Genomic DNA, 18543 nt, shown 5'->3' on the forward strand with positions numbered 1-18543 from the left:
GACTGGTTCTGTCCTCTACTAACTGCCCTTATGTCTGCAATTGCAAGAGCATCTGCATCTGATGAGAGCAAATACATGACATCTGTTTTTTTTTGTTTTTTTTTTTAAATATTATGAGACAGGGTCTTGCTATGTAGTTCAGGCTGGCCTTGAACTCATTATGCAGCCCAGGCTGGCCTCCAATTCATGGCAATCCTCCTGCCTCAGCCTCCTGAGTGCTGGGATTATAGGCATGTACCACCACGCCTAGCAAATACATGATATCTGAGCATTACATATTTTGGAAATTTGTTGGAGAGACTAAGAATAGTATTTGGATTTTTTTTGTGCATTGTACAAATGTTAGTCAAAATAAGTGTTTGTAAACACATGTGCTTATTTCTTTTGTATTTGAACAGAAAATCATTTTATTATTGAGTGGGAAGGCATTCTCTGCTTGACATGATGAGTTTAAGATTTTTTTTTCTTTTTAATAATTCATGCACAGAGTGTCAAAAGCATACAGCATCCCATGCTAGCTGCAAATGGGAGGAGAGAGACACAAAAACTAAGAAATAGTCCCCGTAGTCAAAGGAGTTTATGATTATTGAGTGGGAAAAGTCTGCCTATAAATAATATAAGGGCATGGATGAATAGAGTGTGGGGATGGGAAGTGTAGCATGTGGAATACAGGTGTTATGGAAGGCACCATTTTTAAATGTCAAACCAGAGGAACCCAATCTGGTATTCTTTGTGTGCCACAGATAGAATTAGAAAGACATTTATTTACTCAGTATCTACTATGCATTGCTACCTGTGATAGAAAATTACTTTGAATTTTTCCAAAATACACTGTGGTACAGATTGAGTTTCTATGATTGGAAAATCTAAAATGGTCCAAGATGTGAAACTTTTTGAATGCCAACAAGTGCCACAAGTGCAAAATTCTATACCATAAAACTTTGGTTCATGCACAAAATGATTAAAAATACTTTATAAAATTACCTTCAGCTCAGGTGTATAAGGTTTATATGAAACATAGATAGCGTTTAGACTTGGGTCCCATCCCTAAGATTTCCCATTATGTACATGCAAGTATTGAATCTGAACAAACAAAATCCCAAATTTGAAATACTTCTGATCCCAGCCATTTTGGGTAAGGAATAATAAACCTGTACTTAGTTTTCAAGTATAAGGAAGGTTTAAAATTTAGAAAAACCAGAGGTAATTTTTTGAGAACATAATCTATTCCCTTCCTAGAAACTGGCTTATCTGATTGATGCTGCCATTAGGCCAGACTGATGTGCTGCCAAGTGATGCTCTGTGGTAAGCAGGGACAACGACAGTGTTAATTAGAGGTGACAGTGCTGCTATGTAGTGTAATACGCCACACTGGTACTGCTTCTAGAAGAAGAGAATGCAGAAAATGTATTTACTACGAGCTGTCTTTTTCCTTAGGAGTATTCCTTTATTACCAAAACTTTAGGTTGAATTAAAAAAACAAGAACATAAATATGACCATTTCCCAGGATACATTGGTGGAATTCCTATATGTTTATGACAGCAAAGATAAAAGCAGATGTAAATCACCAGCTAACTATGCTGTCTTTGAAATGCTGTGGATTATACTGACTCTGATGTACCATACAGTTTGTCTTACCTTCAAATATCTATCACTTGTGTGATTCAGAGATGGGCATCTTCCTTTCAATATAGTTTCTAACATGATTTGAAATTCTTCTAAGTTCACTGCTCCTTGATTCAACCACAACTGAATGTTCCACTATTCTGCGTGTTGAAAACATAGGAAAAAATGGATCATTTCTGTTAAATGTTCCTTTCGAGTTAATGTTTTTATATTGACTTTTGAAATACAATGCAAATTCTCTTTAAACAGGTAGGGTTTTATTTGGGGGAGTTATTTTACTTCGTATAATATTTAGGCTAATTTTTTTCATCTGGGTTCATAACTGCTTTAAAAGTAGCAATAGAAAAGTTGTATATGTGGAGGGAAAAATGATGAAATATGGTTATTCAAGAAGATGTTTTAAAATTAAGTTCTAAGAATTTTTAAAATTAAGGTTTAAGTTGGTTTCAAAAGTAAGACTACTGTAGCAGCAGCTCATTGAATTGGAACACAGCAAATGTAATCATAAAACAATAAGGAAATCTGTAAAATAATTTATAGCTTTTACTTTTATATACATATACATAATTAGGCACATTTAAAAACTTTCAGATGATGATTTGGGCTCAGTTTCATTGCTAGAACTTCTGTGCCTGTCCTGGAATCTTACAGAATGAGAATAATGATCTAAAGATAATGAAAAATTCTTTATTTCTTTTTTTGTTTGTCTGTTTTTGTTTTTTGAAACAAACTCTCCCTATTCAGGCAGGCCTCAAATTCACTGTATAGCCCAGGCTGGCCTTGAACTCACAGCAATCCTCCTGCCTCAACTTCCCAAGTTCTGGGATACAGGTGTATACCACTATGCCCGGTATAATGTAAAATTCTTGATGAATACATAAAAAAAATTTTTTTTTGGTACTGGGGATCAAACTCAGGTCCTTGTGCTTGCAGGTCAGGCGGCAGAACCACTGAACTAAATCCCCAGCCCTATATAAAAATTTGATTTGTTCAGAATACCCTTTTTAAGCCAAGCAAATACAATACATTTTATAGATTTTTTTATAATAAGGACTGACACTAAAAAGGAGTCTTATTTGTTTAAAGTTAGATATACTTGAAAATATAACAACTCAAATTATATTCTGTAAGGGTTATAGTTGGCTGTTTAGTTTACATTTGATAGAGGTATTCAAATAGGTTAATAGACTCTGCATACTAATTGATTGCAGAGAATCATAGGGTTGGAAGCTATTTTTCTGGTCTGGATAGTCCAACCTCACATCATTTTAAATGTCTTCCCAGTGCTCTGCCTGCTGGGGAGCAGTCTCCGCCCAACAGCCCCAACCGAGAGGGCATTTGGGATCTCATTGAGGCTGTGTGTTTTATTAGTTGAAGCAGTCTTAGATTTGCTGACACCGGCTGTCTACAACTCCCACTGAGCAGATCTAATTTAGCCTCTTGGGCAAACACAAAGCTAATCTCAGGATTCCTGCCAAGAGAGCAAGGGCGCTAGGGCAAGAAAGCAAATGAAGAGGTCTGAGGAGAACATCAGTGGTACATTCTGGCCAGTTGGACTTGCCTTGTGGGGAGGCCTGGGCCCTGTGCTGGGGTGGACTGCTGACAGCGCTGCGAGAGCCGCTTCACTTTCCAGTTACAACAACGCTAACAAAAGTCACCCAGATGTAAATGAACTGAGTGCCTGCTTTGTGCCAAGCACTGGGCCAGACTCTTGACTTTCATTGTATCGTTCTGTTATCAGAACAACTCAAATATTCGTTCTGAAAACGAGGAAACCAAAACCTAGAATTAAGTCTCTTACCCAAACATATAAAACCACTAAGTACTGGCTTTGGAATTCTAACCTTGTTCTGCTGTGGCCAGCACTTTTCTGACCTACTGCATTGCCTCCTGGAGGGTCTTAGCAGTTTTGGTGACCTGTGTGCCTTCACATAGCCCTTGTCAGCCCATACATTTGTATCATTTCTGAATGAACTCAGCTTGCAATGGGGAGGCTTCCAGATCTGGCAAGCCCACATTATTGCTGATTCAAATCTCTTTTTTTTTTTTTTATGGTACCAGGGATTGAACTTGGGACCTTGCGCTTGCGAGGCAGGTGATGGCACCACTGAGCTAAATCCCTGGCCCTAAATCTCTCTTTTTCTTAATACTTCTCTCATCTTATAAAAATTAAACATTACTTTCAAAGGCACAGCCCTTCTCTCTAGGCATGTGTATTTTTGCCAAATGAATGTCAATCAATATGAGAGACTTCTTTTATATCCTTCCACTGGGTCAAAAGAATCAGAGTAGCTTGGTGTTAAGGGTCAGGGAATCTAAATTAGCCAGATTAAATGATAGTCACAACTTTTAAAGTGAGGAGTCTAGATTTTCCAGTTCCACTCTTAATGTAAAGAGTGGAATACAATTATAAAAAGATCGAATGAGCTAAGGCCTTGTCTTATTTTCAAGTGAAATTTATTAGCTCAATGAAATCTCTGGGGAAGCACTGGAACATGCAGTATTTAAAAGGTATATAATGGTACCTTTAAAAAGTACAAAGAGACAACAGTATTATAAGTGAGCCCTTCTCACTGTCCTTATAACTATACTCACTGAAATGTAAGCTCCTTGAGGGTGGAGCATGTTGTTCATGCTTTCATTTCTCATAGATCCCCACATGGTGCCTTGGCCACTGCAGTTGATCAATAAGCATTTATTTCATGAGTGAATGAATAAAAGAAATATAAAGATGACTTTTATGGATAAAGCATACTCATCCTGTAGTACTGAATCCATTTCAGTCATTTTGAGCAAGAAAGTACTTCACAGAAAATAACAGAGGTCTAGAAGAATAATATGATTTCTGAAATCTTAGGTTAATTATCTGTCAGAAGTTATGATCATCTGGCTGCACAGATTTTAAGTACATTTCCAGTATGGCACTCAGAAATGGAATTTCTGTTTCAACTATGGATAAAATTATTAGATACATTTTTAATTTTGAAACTTGTGATCTGAAAATGTAACTGATTTTTCCCCCCTAGGATCTTTCATCTAAAATGATGAGCGTGCTTGGAGGAAATTCTGGGAGTGGTTTTGTTTTTGAAAATATCTTACCGAAGTATGTAGTCCAGAGAAAACCTAAACAAGAATACTAGGAGATAGAAAAATAAGACAGTGTGATTTGTGGTTGGAATTTCAAAGCTTCTCTATTCCATGCTTGATAGAGCCCTTTCTTTGGATTTAACAAAATACAAAAGCCACACCTGATTGTCTTAAAGGATACCTGTATTTAAATAGAGAAATTGTTTTTATGACTAAGAGGAGAAAATCATATAAAAAGAAAGTAAAATGTTCCATGTACATAATGTGATGTGTCAGATAGTTGTAAAGTTTTTTCTTCCCCTTCGGTTTCTTCCTACTGCCCTGCCACTGTGTTTCTTTCATGAGGGAAAAATGGTTTTGATACTCATCATCATGAGCTCACAGTGTGTGGGCTCCATCCCGGATAATGGATTGAAGGAACTACTTAATAATGCCTTACTTTTACATAGGTCTGAGGAGAATGTTAACTACTTATGGAACTGGCCATACATACTGCGTTAGTTTTCCATCACTAAACAAAATATTTGAGGTAATTAATATATAAAGAGAAAAGGTTTATTTTGTGCTCCTAGTTTTGGAGTTTGTTCATGGTCAGTTGGCCCTATTGCTATGAGACTGTGGTGAGGCAGCACATAATGGATGGAGCACACAGTGGAGCCAAACCACTTACCTCATCAGGAGCCAAGGAACAAACGGGAAGAAGAAGAGACCAGTGCCCACTGTGCCCTTCAAGGGCATGGCCCGATGACCTCCCACTAAAGACCTCTCACGAGGCCCTGCCTCTTAAAGGTTGTACTACCTCCCAATAACTCCAAACTGGGGAACAAGTCTTTAACACACAGGCCTTTGTAGGGCACTTAAGATCCAAACTCCAGAAGGTACAGTACTAGGCATGGATAGGAGATGTTATTTCTATTACTCAAGACTTGTCCACAGACCTTCAGAGGAATTGTGGGGAGAAGGAAGAAGGGAATACCAGGTTTTATGCCATCAGACTTCCACATTTTTAGTTAGCAGGAGAACAAAATGTACCCATCTTCTGCCCAATAGGAGACAGCATGGATCTGATGATCTGGAAAGATTCTTTCAGAGACTCCGTGTGCTCACGAACAACTGCCAGGAACTCTGCAGCCCTGTGGATGAGCTCCAGGCCTGCTGCCTCAGAGCAGCTGGCTTCCTGAGGTTTTTTTCTGTCCTTGCAGCAGGCATCCAGGGCTTTTTCTCTCGGTAATTGTCACTGCAAGTTCTGTTCATTTCCTGAAGAAAAGCACGTAGTCCTTTTTTATTTTAAAACTTTACTGTTAAACAAGAATAACAGCAATAGGACACCAGCAAAGCTTCAGACCTGACTCTCTTCTAGGAGCCTTAGGGGTCATAGCTTTTCTTCCTTATGTTGTGCTTTCTTTTCCTTCAAATGCTTTCCTGTCTTCTATTTAAATGACAAGTTTGCTTTCCAGAAAGCCCCTTTCCCAGCATGTAGGCTTGAAGATGCAGGGAGTGCCAAATGGCCCATAATTCCCTGTGCCATCCTGGAAGCTTGTATCTCTGGGGATGTCCCACGGGTACTGGACTCTGAAACAGTCAGGGCCTTTCCTTGAACCTTCGTTTGTTTTTTTTTTTTTTTAGCAATACAAAAACAGTTTTTTATCCAATGTAAAAATTACTTGGCTCTGCTTTCCTTTCCCCAAATTCACCTTAAATCATCACTGTTCTGAACTGAGCCAAGGTATGGTTTGCCCCAGTGTGAGTTCACTGATGTTATCTGATTAGTAACAATGGCTTGATGAGTAAGGAGGGATGGCTGCTCAGAGCCTCGGGCAAAGTCCACACTGGCCTGTTCCCTCTGTGAGTTGACTCCACATGCCATCTTTAGCTTTTGGAAAACAATATTCCAGACATGAAATAAGAAACTATGAGTCACACAATAAATATAATACTAGCCTTGTGCCATGGCTGCTTTTATAGTATTGTGTTTTAGTACTTGTTTAATTATGTGTTTGCTACAAAAATTGGCAGTCTCGGCTTTCCTCTCAATGTAAACAAAATAATATTGCTTTAATTCCTTTGCTACTTATCGCCATAATAGTAGACACTTTTTTTTTCCCCGAGTTTCGACTTCTAAGCAGTTTTACAATGAAAAGTCTTCAAGGAAGCTTTTTTTTTTTTTAAAAGTCTATTTTTCCTTGTAATAAATCAAAGGAGATGAAATGGATGTTCATTTCAAATGTAAACATGCTCCTGCATTGCTAGGAAGAAAAGTATTGTAACTGAGAAAGAATTTTATGGACAGGCCTTTTCATAACACATCTGGTGGCTTGGCAGTCCAGGGTCTAGACCTTGCCTTTGGCAGTCCAGAAAGTTGATTTCTTCAGCTCACTGGGCAATTGAGTGAACTCGGGCAATGGCCTTTGTTAGCTGGTCTATACATTTTCTCCACTGCAGTAGCCTATGTGGGAAGCCAGATGATAATCAGAATTCTTCCTGGTGGACCTGAGATCAGAGCCAGAGGGGGAGCTGGGTGGTCTGGATGGCATGTATCACACAGCCCCGGGCTGGACATCCTCCCCACCCCAGACTGTGTTGTGGAGCAGAGCTGGTCACTCCTCCTCTGGGTTGGTGAGGCTGCTTCTCAAGCCAGTTCCATGGGAGATAGTGAGTATGAACAGTCTGTCTTATTAAAACACAAGGACAAACCCCTGAAGGCTTGAGTGGAGAAGCACTCTGGAAGACAAGACTGTGCATGGAGGGACTGGCTGTCTTTCTGGAGCCTTCGACTCATTCCAGTTCCCTGACTTTGATTTTGGGTGTTCACCACCATCTCCTGACCCAAGGCATATCAGGCTCTCTAAAACATTGGCCAGATAAAGACAAACAGCAGATCTTTCTTTTGTCATCGGCATTGCTGAGATAGGCTGGAATAGTCAGCGGATATATTATTAAAATTAAGAGAAAACTGAAGGATAACGAACACATACCCAAACTGTAAAAGCATCGGGCCAATGAAGGATAGACTTCTGTACCTGAGCGTGGTGCAAAAGGTTAGGAAATGTACACAAACTGTTAATGATGATCAGGTTAAACAGTGACTTCAGTTTTTAAAGAAATGCTCTTTCAACGACTACTGCTTTTTTCAAAGCCTCTCTATTTCAGGAGGCTACAGGATAATAGCTCACATATCCCATATTATCCTTATCTGCTCTGGCAGCTGACTAACTCATTTTAACAGATTTTTGTACATTTTTGTTTTGAGACAGGGTCTTGCTATGTAGTTCAGGCTGGCCTTGAACTCACAGAAATCCTGCCTCAGATTCCTAAGTGCTGGGAGAATCGAACCAGTTCTAACATTGACCCCCAATCCTGGGGGTACTTCACAAAGCCCCGGATATACTGATTACCAAATAAGTACACCAGACTCATAGGAATGATTTCTTTTATTGGTGTATTCAGTCACAATATGAAAGCATTTTTAAAAATAGTCAATATTATTTTCAGTAAATTGCAGCCATTGTTTTTGGTATTCAAATTGTTTCATCTTTGGCCAATTGGAGCCTGTTTATGTGTTCTTCTGACAAGATGCCATTAAGTTTGGAGACTTCCTTTCTGAGTTCATCAAGATGTTTCAGACTCATCTTGTCACATTCTTCTGGTCTAGCCCTGGAATCAGTCATTCCTCAAAAGAGCCTTTGTTCCTTTTAGTGAAGAAATGGTTTTTAGGGACCACAACCTGGGTGCTGGTTCATTGCTGCAGAGTTGTCTGTTCTTCTGAACTGACTTATTGAGTTCATACTAGAATTTTCAATTTAAATATATTATAATATTTTAAAGAACATTTAATTTTTTATTGTATTTTTCATTACACCCAAAACATTTTGGTTCCATTTGGCATTAATACAATTATTTATTTGCTTTATCTTATTGTGAATATGAAGATTAAAAACGAATAACAATACCACTAAAATTTAAGATTTCTTTGTGGTTCTATTTGCCCTTGGAATATATAGCACTGTTGATATAAAGTAAAAAAAGGTGTGTCAATGTAATTGTTTTTTTTCTATGTTCTTATACTATCAACAGGATATTTGGTTTCATTTTTCTTTCATTTTTACTTTTTAAGAGTTTAATTTTTAAAATTTGTAATTATTAATATAACATTATTATAGTTAAAACTATATAAGGGAAATCCAGAGAAGTCACACTGTTCCTTGTTTCCACACTGTTCCCTTCCCTGTAAGTTTTAAAAATATATTTTTATTGGTGCTTATTAATTTTATAAAATATTGGTTTTCAAGGTGATATTTTCATATGTGTGCATATTTGAACATATCCATCCCCCTGTATCCCTCCCTTCTACCCCCTTCATTCTCTTCCTCTTGCCTAATAATAATCTCCCTTCTATCTTCATGTCATCTTTTTTAAGATTCTACATACTAGGGAAAACATGTGATACGTGTCTTTTTGAGTCTGGCTTATTTCACTTAATGTGATGATCTCCAGTTCTATTCATTTGCCTGTGAATTACACGATTTCATTCTTTACAGCTGAATAATACTCCACTGTATACATACCATATTTTCTTTATCCAGTCATCTGTTGATTGGCATCTAGGCTGGTTCCATATCTTGGCTGTTGTGAATTGTGAAAACACAGGTATGCAGTTATCTCAGTAGATGCTGACTTTAATTTATGTACCAAGGAGTGGTATAGCTGGGTCATATGATAATTCTACTTTTAGTTTTATACTGATTTTCATAGTGGCCTCTACTAATTTACATTCCTACCAGCACTGTGGAAGGGTTCATTTTTTCCTACATTTTTTTGGAGACAGGATCTCATTATGTAGTTCAGATTGGCCTTGAACTCACTATGTAGCCTCTGCTGGCTTCAAACTCAGTGATCCTCCCCCTCAGCCTCCCAAGTGCTGGGATCACAGGCATGTGCCACCACACCGGACTTTCCCTGCACCTTTGCCAAGTGTTTTTTTTGTATTCTTTTTTTGGTACCAGGGATCAAACTTGGGACCTTGTGCTTGGGAGGCAGGCAGCGGAACCACTGAGCTAAATCCTCAGCCCATATATATATGTATGTATGTATGTATATATATATATATATATATATATATATTTTTTTTTTTTTTTTTTTTTTGTATTCTTGAGGATAGCCATTCTGACAAGTGGAATCTCAATGTAGTTTTGATTTCCATTTTCTTAATGGCTAAAGATACTGAACATTTTTTTGGTATACTTATTGGCTGTTTATTTCTTTTAAGAAGTGTTCAGTTCATTTGCCCATTTATTGATTAGTGACTTGATTTTTTTTTTGGTGTTATGTTTCTCCAGTTCTTTATATATTTTAGATATTAATCCTCCATTGGAAGAGTAACAGGCAAAGATTTTCTCCTATTCTTTAGGCTGTCTCTTCACTCTGTTGGTTGTTTCTCTTACTGCGAAGAAACTTTTTACTATATATATATATTTTTTTACTTTTTACTATATATATATTTTTTTACTCTCTCTCTCTCTCTCTCTCTCTCTCTCTCTCTCTCTCTCTCTCTCTCTCTCTCTCTATATATATATTTTGGTACCAGGGATCGAACTCGGATCCTTGTGCTTGCGCAGCAGGCGGCGAAACCATTGAGTTAAATCCCTGGCCCAGAATTTTTTTCACTATATATATTTTTTTTCGAAGAAACTTTTTTAGTTTTAAATTTTTTTTCGAAGAAACTTTTTAATATGATGTCCTTTTTTTTTTTGATTCTATTTCTTGAGCTATTGAAATTCTACTTTGCCTGTGTCTATGGATGCTTTCAAGTGTTTCCCCTATGTTTTCTTCTAGCAGTTTCATCCCCATGTTTAAAAAATTTAGTTTAGGGTTTATTAACCACTGTTTCTTTTTCTCAAGATTAGCAAATGCAAATATGTTTATATCCCCCACACCTTCCCCCACTCATTCATTTTTATGATAAATACTCCATTGTAGTTTAAGAATGGCTTTTTAAAAAACAGTAGTGATGATTAATACTAGTTCAGAACTATTGAAGTTCTGGAGAGATGAGGAAACACTTGTTTTTAAAACGGGAACACTTTTCAAGAAATATATTCCCCCCCCCAAGGGAAACAACCATTAAAAAAAAAAGGTCTCTTTAACATGCCCTCCACGCCTCCCCAGGCAGCGAGGCAAGTTTAACGCAGTTTGAGATGAAGCTTGTGCATCGCCATCTGCCAGCTTTTAGGCCGCGCTGTAGTCACACCCGAGGCTGCTCTGCTGAGGTGATCTGTAACTCGAGGCTCGCGCTCTTTGGAGGCCCCTCCAGCCTCTCTCACGGGACAGACGCGGAGATCTTGGCCTCTGTTTCCGGGGTCTGCAGACTCCGGGCTCTGGGGCTGCCGGCCCGGGCGCCCCGCCTGCTCGCTGCGAGGCCGGGCTCGGGCTCGGGGGCGGGAGCGCCGCCTCCCTTTCCGCGCTGGCTGGCTCTCGCCCTCCCTCCCCGCCCCAAGCCCTCTCCCGCCTCAGCTGTGCAGGCTCCGCACTGCAGATGCCCGCCCGCCTCCCCAAGCTCGGCGGCTCCCGCGGTGCCTCGCTGGCCCCCGCGATCCCCGAGAGCCGTGTGAGCTCTTGCTGCGCCGCGGGGACCCTCGCCTGCCCGGACGCGCAGAGTCCTGCGCGCAAAGCCACTCCGCCCGCGGGTCAGCGGGGACCGAAGCCCGGGTCGCCCTCGGATGCGGCAGGACAAGCTGACCGGTTCCCTGAAGCGCGGGGGGAGATGTCTGAAGCGGCAAGGCGGCGGCGGCGGCGGCGGCGGCGGCGGCGTGGGCACCATCCTGAGCAATGTCCTCAAGAAGCGCAGCTGCATCTCGCGGACCGCACCCCGGCTGCTCTGCACTCTGGAGCCGGGTGAGGACGCAGGGCTGCCGAAGGGGCGCCGGGAGCCCGGGAGCCAGCGCTGGACTGGCCGAGGCTGGGCCGCGCCTCAGCGCTGGAGGAGCTCGGTCGGCTCGGGAGGGCGCGGCGCGAACCAGGGCCTGAGTGGGGCCGCGGCCTCCCGGGGCGCGGGGCCCCGGCTGCTGCCTTCCATGGACCCCTCTCGCGCGGGGGCAAGTGCGGGCGGCTACCCCAGCCCTCGGAGGTCGTGCCACCTATTGTGCCTCGTAGGAAGCCAGACCCTGAAAGGTGTGTGGGGCGGAGAAAGGCATAGGTTTGGCACCAGAGGTGGGGTGGGGGGGCGACGACTGAGAAGAAACAATCGACCACATGTGTGTTTTCCTAAGAATCCCTGTGAAGCGAGTGCCAGGGTCAGCTCCTCGGAGCCTCAGGTCTGCGCTCGGGGTGGAGAGCAGGCAGGAGACCCGTGCTGTGAGTCGGGTCCGGGAGCGCGCCTGGCCGCACCAGGATAGGCCCTTTCCGCCACCAGCCGGTGTTTACACATCCCTGCCTCTCCGGGCTGCGGAACTCCCAGGCAGCCCCGCCGCCTGACATTCTTCCCGGGGGGGGGGGGGTTAGTGCCCAGCCCTGCCTCCTGGGCACAGAGGTATCTGCCAGAGGTGGCCGCCCATGGAGCCAGCTGTATTCGCCCCGGTGCTGCGCGCCCACCTTTCCCTGGAGTGGACCCAGCTGGGCTCCACGCGGTTCCTCGTCTCCACTCCCGGCACGCCAGCGCCTTCTGGGACCTGCTGTTACCCAGCTGCGGGAGAATCGGCCCAGGCACCGAGTCCCAGAGGGTGGAACGCGTCTCTGCTTTCCGAACCTCGTGGTTTCTTTGTTTTCCTCCCCAAGGAAGTGTCTAGTTGCAGAGACTGTAGTGTTTATTCACCGTCTTTTTCCACCCCCACCCCTTAAAAAAAAATCTCCTTCCCGCTTTAACAGTGTTTTGTATTTCTGGATCCGGAACAGCTGTGATTATCAGATGAAACATAAGCCTTCTCCTCTCCTTTATTCAGTTAGAAGAAAAGGGCTGAAAATGACCTGATGTAAGATTTGCATGCAGGCGGCGAATGATCACTTCCACTTAAATCCTCTGGCTCATTTTCGATCATGAGAAAATAGTTGTGGTTTTGGCTAAAATAACCCCAGCTGAGTTTCAGCACTGGCAGGCAAACGTGATGCCGAACAGGTGCGGCCCCCCGCCCCCGAAGTCAAAGGAGCGTATTTGGTCAAACATACAGGGAACCCAGCAGTTTTTGTTTTTGTTTTTAGGGTGGTAGAAGTACGTCGGCGGGAGACTGAATTTCCTGCTTTGTTGTAGTAAAGCAAACGCTTGGATTATATGCTCCCAATTCAGCACCCCGATCCTGGACAGCACCCTCAGGACAGTTTCAGTACTTTAAATCTTGACCTGGAGCGGGAGGGCCTTTTAGGGATCACTGTATCACTGATCACTAGGGGCAGGGCTGCTTTTAAATTGTCGCACAGAGACGAGAATCGGTGGGGTACTTAATATTCCATCAGAGAAGAAAGTCATCTAACCAGGCGTAGTATGGTTTTGACCGGGAGTTTTGAAAAGAAAAATCAAGGCGTTGACTGATTGCATGCCTGGGATTCTCTATCATCCCTTGACTTTAGAAATCTAGGTCCCAGTGCGAGTATTCACACTCTCTTCCAGGGTTCCAAGAAGAGCATGTAAATACTGTCACAGGCTTGGGCAGATCAATGTGTCTCTTTCCTGTTGGTTGACTCCATATATATGTCTTTAAAAAGATCAATCTACTTTGTAATAATAATGAAAAATAATATAATGATAGTTAAATATTATTGCTATATAAACTCTGAAGATTGTTTCTAAGCACTGGGAGTTGTGGAGAAGTTTTCAGTATACCCAACCTGCAATCAACTCCTTAGGGGCAAAAAAAATCATTTGATTTTTACAATTTGTAAAACTGAATGTTGTTGGCAAATGTCAAAACTTTAAAGCAATGTCTTTTAAAAGTAACTTCAAATATCATTGGTTTTTGAAGTTGAAGAAAAATAATATATAGCACTTTCAGATTTGATTATAACTTTTAGAGGAGTTAAGCAGGGATAAGAATTGTCATAATTTCACTTCAATAATGGCACATAATTCTAGTATGGAATTCTGAATAAAGGCCTTAATATAAGTATTAAAATACAATGTTCATATACTTTCCCATTTATTTATTTCTAGTCTGTAGATTTGGGATTCTAATGAAAGAAGATTACTTGGGATTAGAATTTGACTGTATTTTTAGCTTGTTGTTTGTAATTTAACACATACACTGTTTTGTCTTCAATAAGTGTATCAAGACAGAATTGAAAATTATATGCAAATATCCAAATAGAATTGTTATAATGGATCATTCCATTATAAGAGGAAAGGCAATTACCTCCTCTTTCTTCCTCCCTCTCTCTCTCTCCCCCCATCTTCTTCCCTTCCTCCCTTTCTTCCTTTCTTCTTGTCCTTCCTTTCTTGGTTGTGCTGGGTATCAAACCCAGGGCCCTCTGCATACTAGGTAAGCACTCTAACATTGAACTATATCCATAGTCCCATGATATTATTTTACAGCTTTTGATACTCCACTGAGGTTTCTTTAATAGTCTTAATCAGGGCTGGGGATTTAGCTCAGTGGTTCTGCCACCTGCCTTGAAAGTGGAAGGATCCAAGTTTGATACCCGGTACCAAAAAAAAAAAAAGAAAAAAAAATTAAGTTTAGGCCCAGGGATTTAGCTCAGTGGTTTCGCCGCCTGCTGCGCAAGCACAAGGACCTGAGTTTGATCCCCGGTACCAAAAAACAAATAGTTTTAATCCATGCAAGTATCCTAGAAAAACAAACTCTGTTAAGAATTCTGTTCATATGTTTCATAAATATTAATTACACCATGCTAGGAGATTTACAATTAGTTACCATACCAGTCCTCTGATAGACATTCTCATTTTAAAGATAAAAGAGTTGACGCTGAGACAGGTTAAATAGTTTTTGATGTCTAGGAACCAAAGTTGAATGGAGGTCTCTGTGACTCTGGAAACCATCATCCTATGTAATAGCCTCATCCTTTTAACATGGAGTATTTTCTATTTGAATAAGACACTTTAAAAAGAAGATACTTTTCATTTTAACATGATTAAAATTTAGTAAAATATGTATTTTAAATGTGACAAATCAGTAGAATTAAGCTTTTATTACTTGGTATAATTTGGTATAGTTTCCATAAATAACTACTTATGTATTTTCTTTTAGGTGTTGATACAAAATTGAAGTTCACTCTTGAGCCATCATTAGGTCAAAATGGTTTTCAGCAGGTAACTTTATTTTTGGCTTGGAATACACTCATTCTGGGGAAAAAGCAGGGTACTCTAAAATATATACATATACATATATATATATATACATATATATATGTATATATATATATATACAATTTTTTTTTTGGTACCGGGGATCGAACTCGGGTCCTTGCGCTTGTGTCTGAGATTTATTTTTAAAGTGAGAATATTGTTTACTTTGATATGCATAAGAAGTCATTTTTTGCTTTTCAGTTTCAGATAAAATAACCTTTGAAACTGCAAGTAACCTAGGTTTATACTTGCTATGAAAAATTTTGTACTTTCCATGAATCGTACAAATGTGAAAACATTTAAAAACCAAATTTCTGTTATTCTGAACACCTTATACATGTCTTGGTTTTTGAACCAGAGCTTTCAAACTACTGTAGTGTATTGTCACAGATGTTTTTAGGGTCCTTAATGGGCAGGGTTTGGGGGCAGTCACAGCCCCTAGACTGATAACTTCTGGCTGAAAGAAGCTTTAATTATTTATCCTAGTGTGCTGTACTAATTTTATCATATTCCATGGATGTCAAGATAGAAAAAGTTTGAAAAGTGTTTATCCAGGTCAATATTCTCTGATATTTCTTCTCTGTTCCCAGTGGTATGATGCTCTCAAGGCAGTTGCCAGACTATCAACAGGGATACCAAAGGAATGGAGGCGAAAGGTAAGGTGGTTTCATAGGGCTACAATAGGAAAGGATTACCTGTGTCTTCTTTAAAGTGTCTGGAATGTCAGAAATGTATTCTAGGATTAGTAATTTGATTTTTCTCTCTTCCTCACTCATGCATGCACTGAGCATTTATTGATCCATTCATTCTGTGCCAGGTATTGTTCTAGGTGCTGGGGATGCAGGAGTGGAAACAAAAAAAGCAGACAGAAGTTTTTGTCCTCAAGGAGCTTACAATGAATAAAATATAAAGTATGTCAGATGGTGATAAATGCTATGGATAAAAATAAAACAAAGAAAGAAATAAGGCGAGTGTGAGAGAATGGGGTAAGGAGGTGGAATTTTAAATAGCAAAGGCACATGTGAGTAGGGCCCTGAAGAAGGTGAGAAGTCATCCATGCAGCTACCTGGGAGAAGACTGACCAGGCAGGGCAAACAGCCAATGCAAATGCATTCAAGTGGGAGCATCTCAGGAATGGTGAAGCCGAAGCAGGTGGTGGTGATGGTTGGGGCAGGGAGGGGAGCACAGAGAGCAACAGGGAAAAGCAATAGGAGAGGTGGGTCATAGAGGCAATGTGGGGGCTCAGGTCATGTAGGGCCTAGGCTATAGTAGGAGTTGGGCTGCTGCTGACTTGAGAATATAAGAGACCAAGACAGAAGCAGGGAGAGCAGTAGGAGACTTACAGTAGTTTAAGTGAGATGGATCAGAGTTGTGGTAGAGATGGAGGGGGTCAGAAAGTTGAGCTGACATGAATTTCTAATGGGCTGAATGTAAGGTGTCAGAGGGATGTCAAGGATGACATCAGAATTTTGGCCCGAGTGATAGAAAGGTAGAGTTATTGTTGAGAGGGTTGAGAGGAGCAGGGGTGTATGATTGGATATAGATATTTATGTAGAGTTGAGGGTGCTGGTGAGTTACACGATGGTTTTAGATCTGTTAAGCTTGAGATGCCTATTAGATGTCGAAATTGAAGGTATTAAGCGGGCATTTAGAAAAACAATTCTGATGCTTAGAGGTCTGGTTAGAGATATTAATGATATAGTAAGAGGTCAATGCTATTTCTGCCAAATTATGTTGAAATACTAAAACTTGAAAGTATTCTTAGCATATTCATTTATAAATCTAGGAGTTCAAATAAATCTGAGAATTCAAATATTGAGGGATCCTAAAAATAAAAATAGCATTATGAAATACATTTTATACAAACTGATTTTCTGGGTAAGATAAATGAGTAAAAATATCCAATGACTTTTTTTTTGAAAAAAGTTATTCATCATGGGAGTCCATCTGTCAGTTTTATGTGTGTGACGGAGGAATGATTTAACAGCAGAGGCCTGAATGATGACAAAAGGCCCATTCCTCATGAGTGACCAGGTGGCTCTTGCCCAAACAGAGAGAGAGATTCAAAGCCAAGAAGAATGCAACTAGAATAGAATTTCAATGAGCTGAAATAAAATTTGAAAAGAATGTTGGTTTAGGCTCAGAAGCATTCATAATGTTGGGGTTGTTCCTTGGAACACGGTCTAAACTCAACAAATATTTATGAAAGACTTGATGAAAAGCCCCAAAGGGTACAATTTAGTATAGTACAAATTTTGAGGAGGCTGTTTTAGATCTCTATGTATAAGCTATATGTGGTCTAGGAATAGTTTCATTTTCTTGTTGGATGTAATAACTATTTTCCAATAAAAGTGAAGCTACATATTCTACTTTAGCAATCTTTATGTAATATTTTAGGTTTGGTTGACTTTGGCAGATCATTATTTGCACAGTATAGCCATTGACTGGGACAAAACCATGCGTTTCACTTTCAATGAGAGGAGTAATCCTGATGATGATTCGATGGGGATTCAGATAGTCAAGGTAATGCCCCTGACATTGGCCTCTTGTTCTAACCACCACCACCTCCACTACCTCCATTTCCACCTCCACCTCTTAAGAGCCAAATGATCAGTATGTTATGGTCTAAATGTCTGAATATTTTCTGCCACCTCATTTCATTATTTAATAGCTTTTTAAAATGGAAAACCCTATGGCTTGTCTTCATAACTTTAATTGTTGCCAGTAAGAAAATTATTCCATTTATATTCAGATTATTTATCTTCCTCACTCCATGGAAGATTGAAATACCCCCTCTTTTTTTTTTCCACATAGTTTGAGTCAGTGCTGTCAACTGGGTTTTTACATTATAGTCAGTCATTGAGAAGCTAAGTATATTTTATTTTAGAATCATTTGGCTCTTATTAGGGTCTTTGATAACTTTTTAATTGTTAATTTATATAGTTAGGTTAACTGATGGATCTATTTTAAACCAAGCGATTGAGAGTTCAAGGCAGCTGTGCTTTCCCTACCTGGATTATTACACTTGCTTAGAGACTGGTGGTAAAAGCCAAGGATGCAGATTTCATTTGATTACAGAGTAATCCTCTTACATAAGGCTTTATTTTAGCACATGCTTTTTTATTTCAGGGTGCATTACAGTGTGATGCTAAGCTAAGATTTTAAAAGGAAGATTGTTTCATCCAAATTTTGGCTGCCACAAGATGGCTAATGTTTTGCATATTTGAATATACTTTCTAAAGGAGGAAGTACTAAAATGAGCGACTTTCCAGTCTAACTTGGTCTGTTTCTGACAAATGCTAAAAAAAAGTATGGCATTTCACATTGCATTCTTAAAACCTTTGCATTATCCACATTTCAGTTGTTCATTTGGAATTTCAGATTAGGTTTTACAGAGAAAGTATTTCATATTTGAAATATTTTCTTTCTGTTTGACTTGTGAATTAAAGCACTGAACATTTATAATAATCATGTTATTAAGAGGATCTCTGCTCACTGAGGTGAATGCTATGTAAGTAAAATGACTTCAGCTCCTGAAAATCAT

General features: G+C 40.1%; 1 protein-coding gene across 9 annotated transcripts in view; it reads left to right on the forward strand.

Annotated features, from left to right (window-relative positions):
• Nucleotides 1–18543, forward strand: part of Tbc1d30 (TBC1 domain family member 30) — an 89879-nt gene that overhangs the window by 32423 nt on the left and 38913 nt on the right. For 5 of the 9 annotated variants that reach the window (XM_021241457.2, XM_087192243.1, XM_087192241.1 and 2 more), the window contains 3 exons: nucleotides 14902–14963; nucleotides 15590–15655; nucleotides 17397–17522. In XM_021241457.2, coding sequence (XP_021097116.2) covers nucleotides 14902–14963; nucleotides 15590–15655; nucleotides 17397–17522 — 254 coding nt within the window. Of the gene's footprint in view, nucleotides 1–11225; nucleotides 11606–11735; nucleotides 11882–14901; nucleotides 14964–15589; nucleotides 15656–17396; nucleotides 17523–18543 lie in introns of those variants that run through there. The other 4 variants (XM_013078324.3, XM_087192244.1, XM_004861113.4 and 1 more) reach the window with 4 other exon arrangements.

The sequence above is a fragment of the Heterocephalus glaber genome, unplaced genomic scaffold (assembly GCF_053883595.1).
Source record: "Heterocephalus glaber isolate CG9 unplaced genomic scaffold, H.glaber_assembly_v1.0 deba00001569, whole genome shotgun sequence".
Taxonomy (NCBI): domain Eukaryota; kingdom Metazoa; phylum Chordata; class Mammalia; order Rodentia; family Bathyergidae; genus Heterocephalus; species Heterocephalus glaber.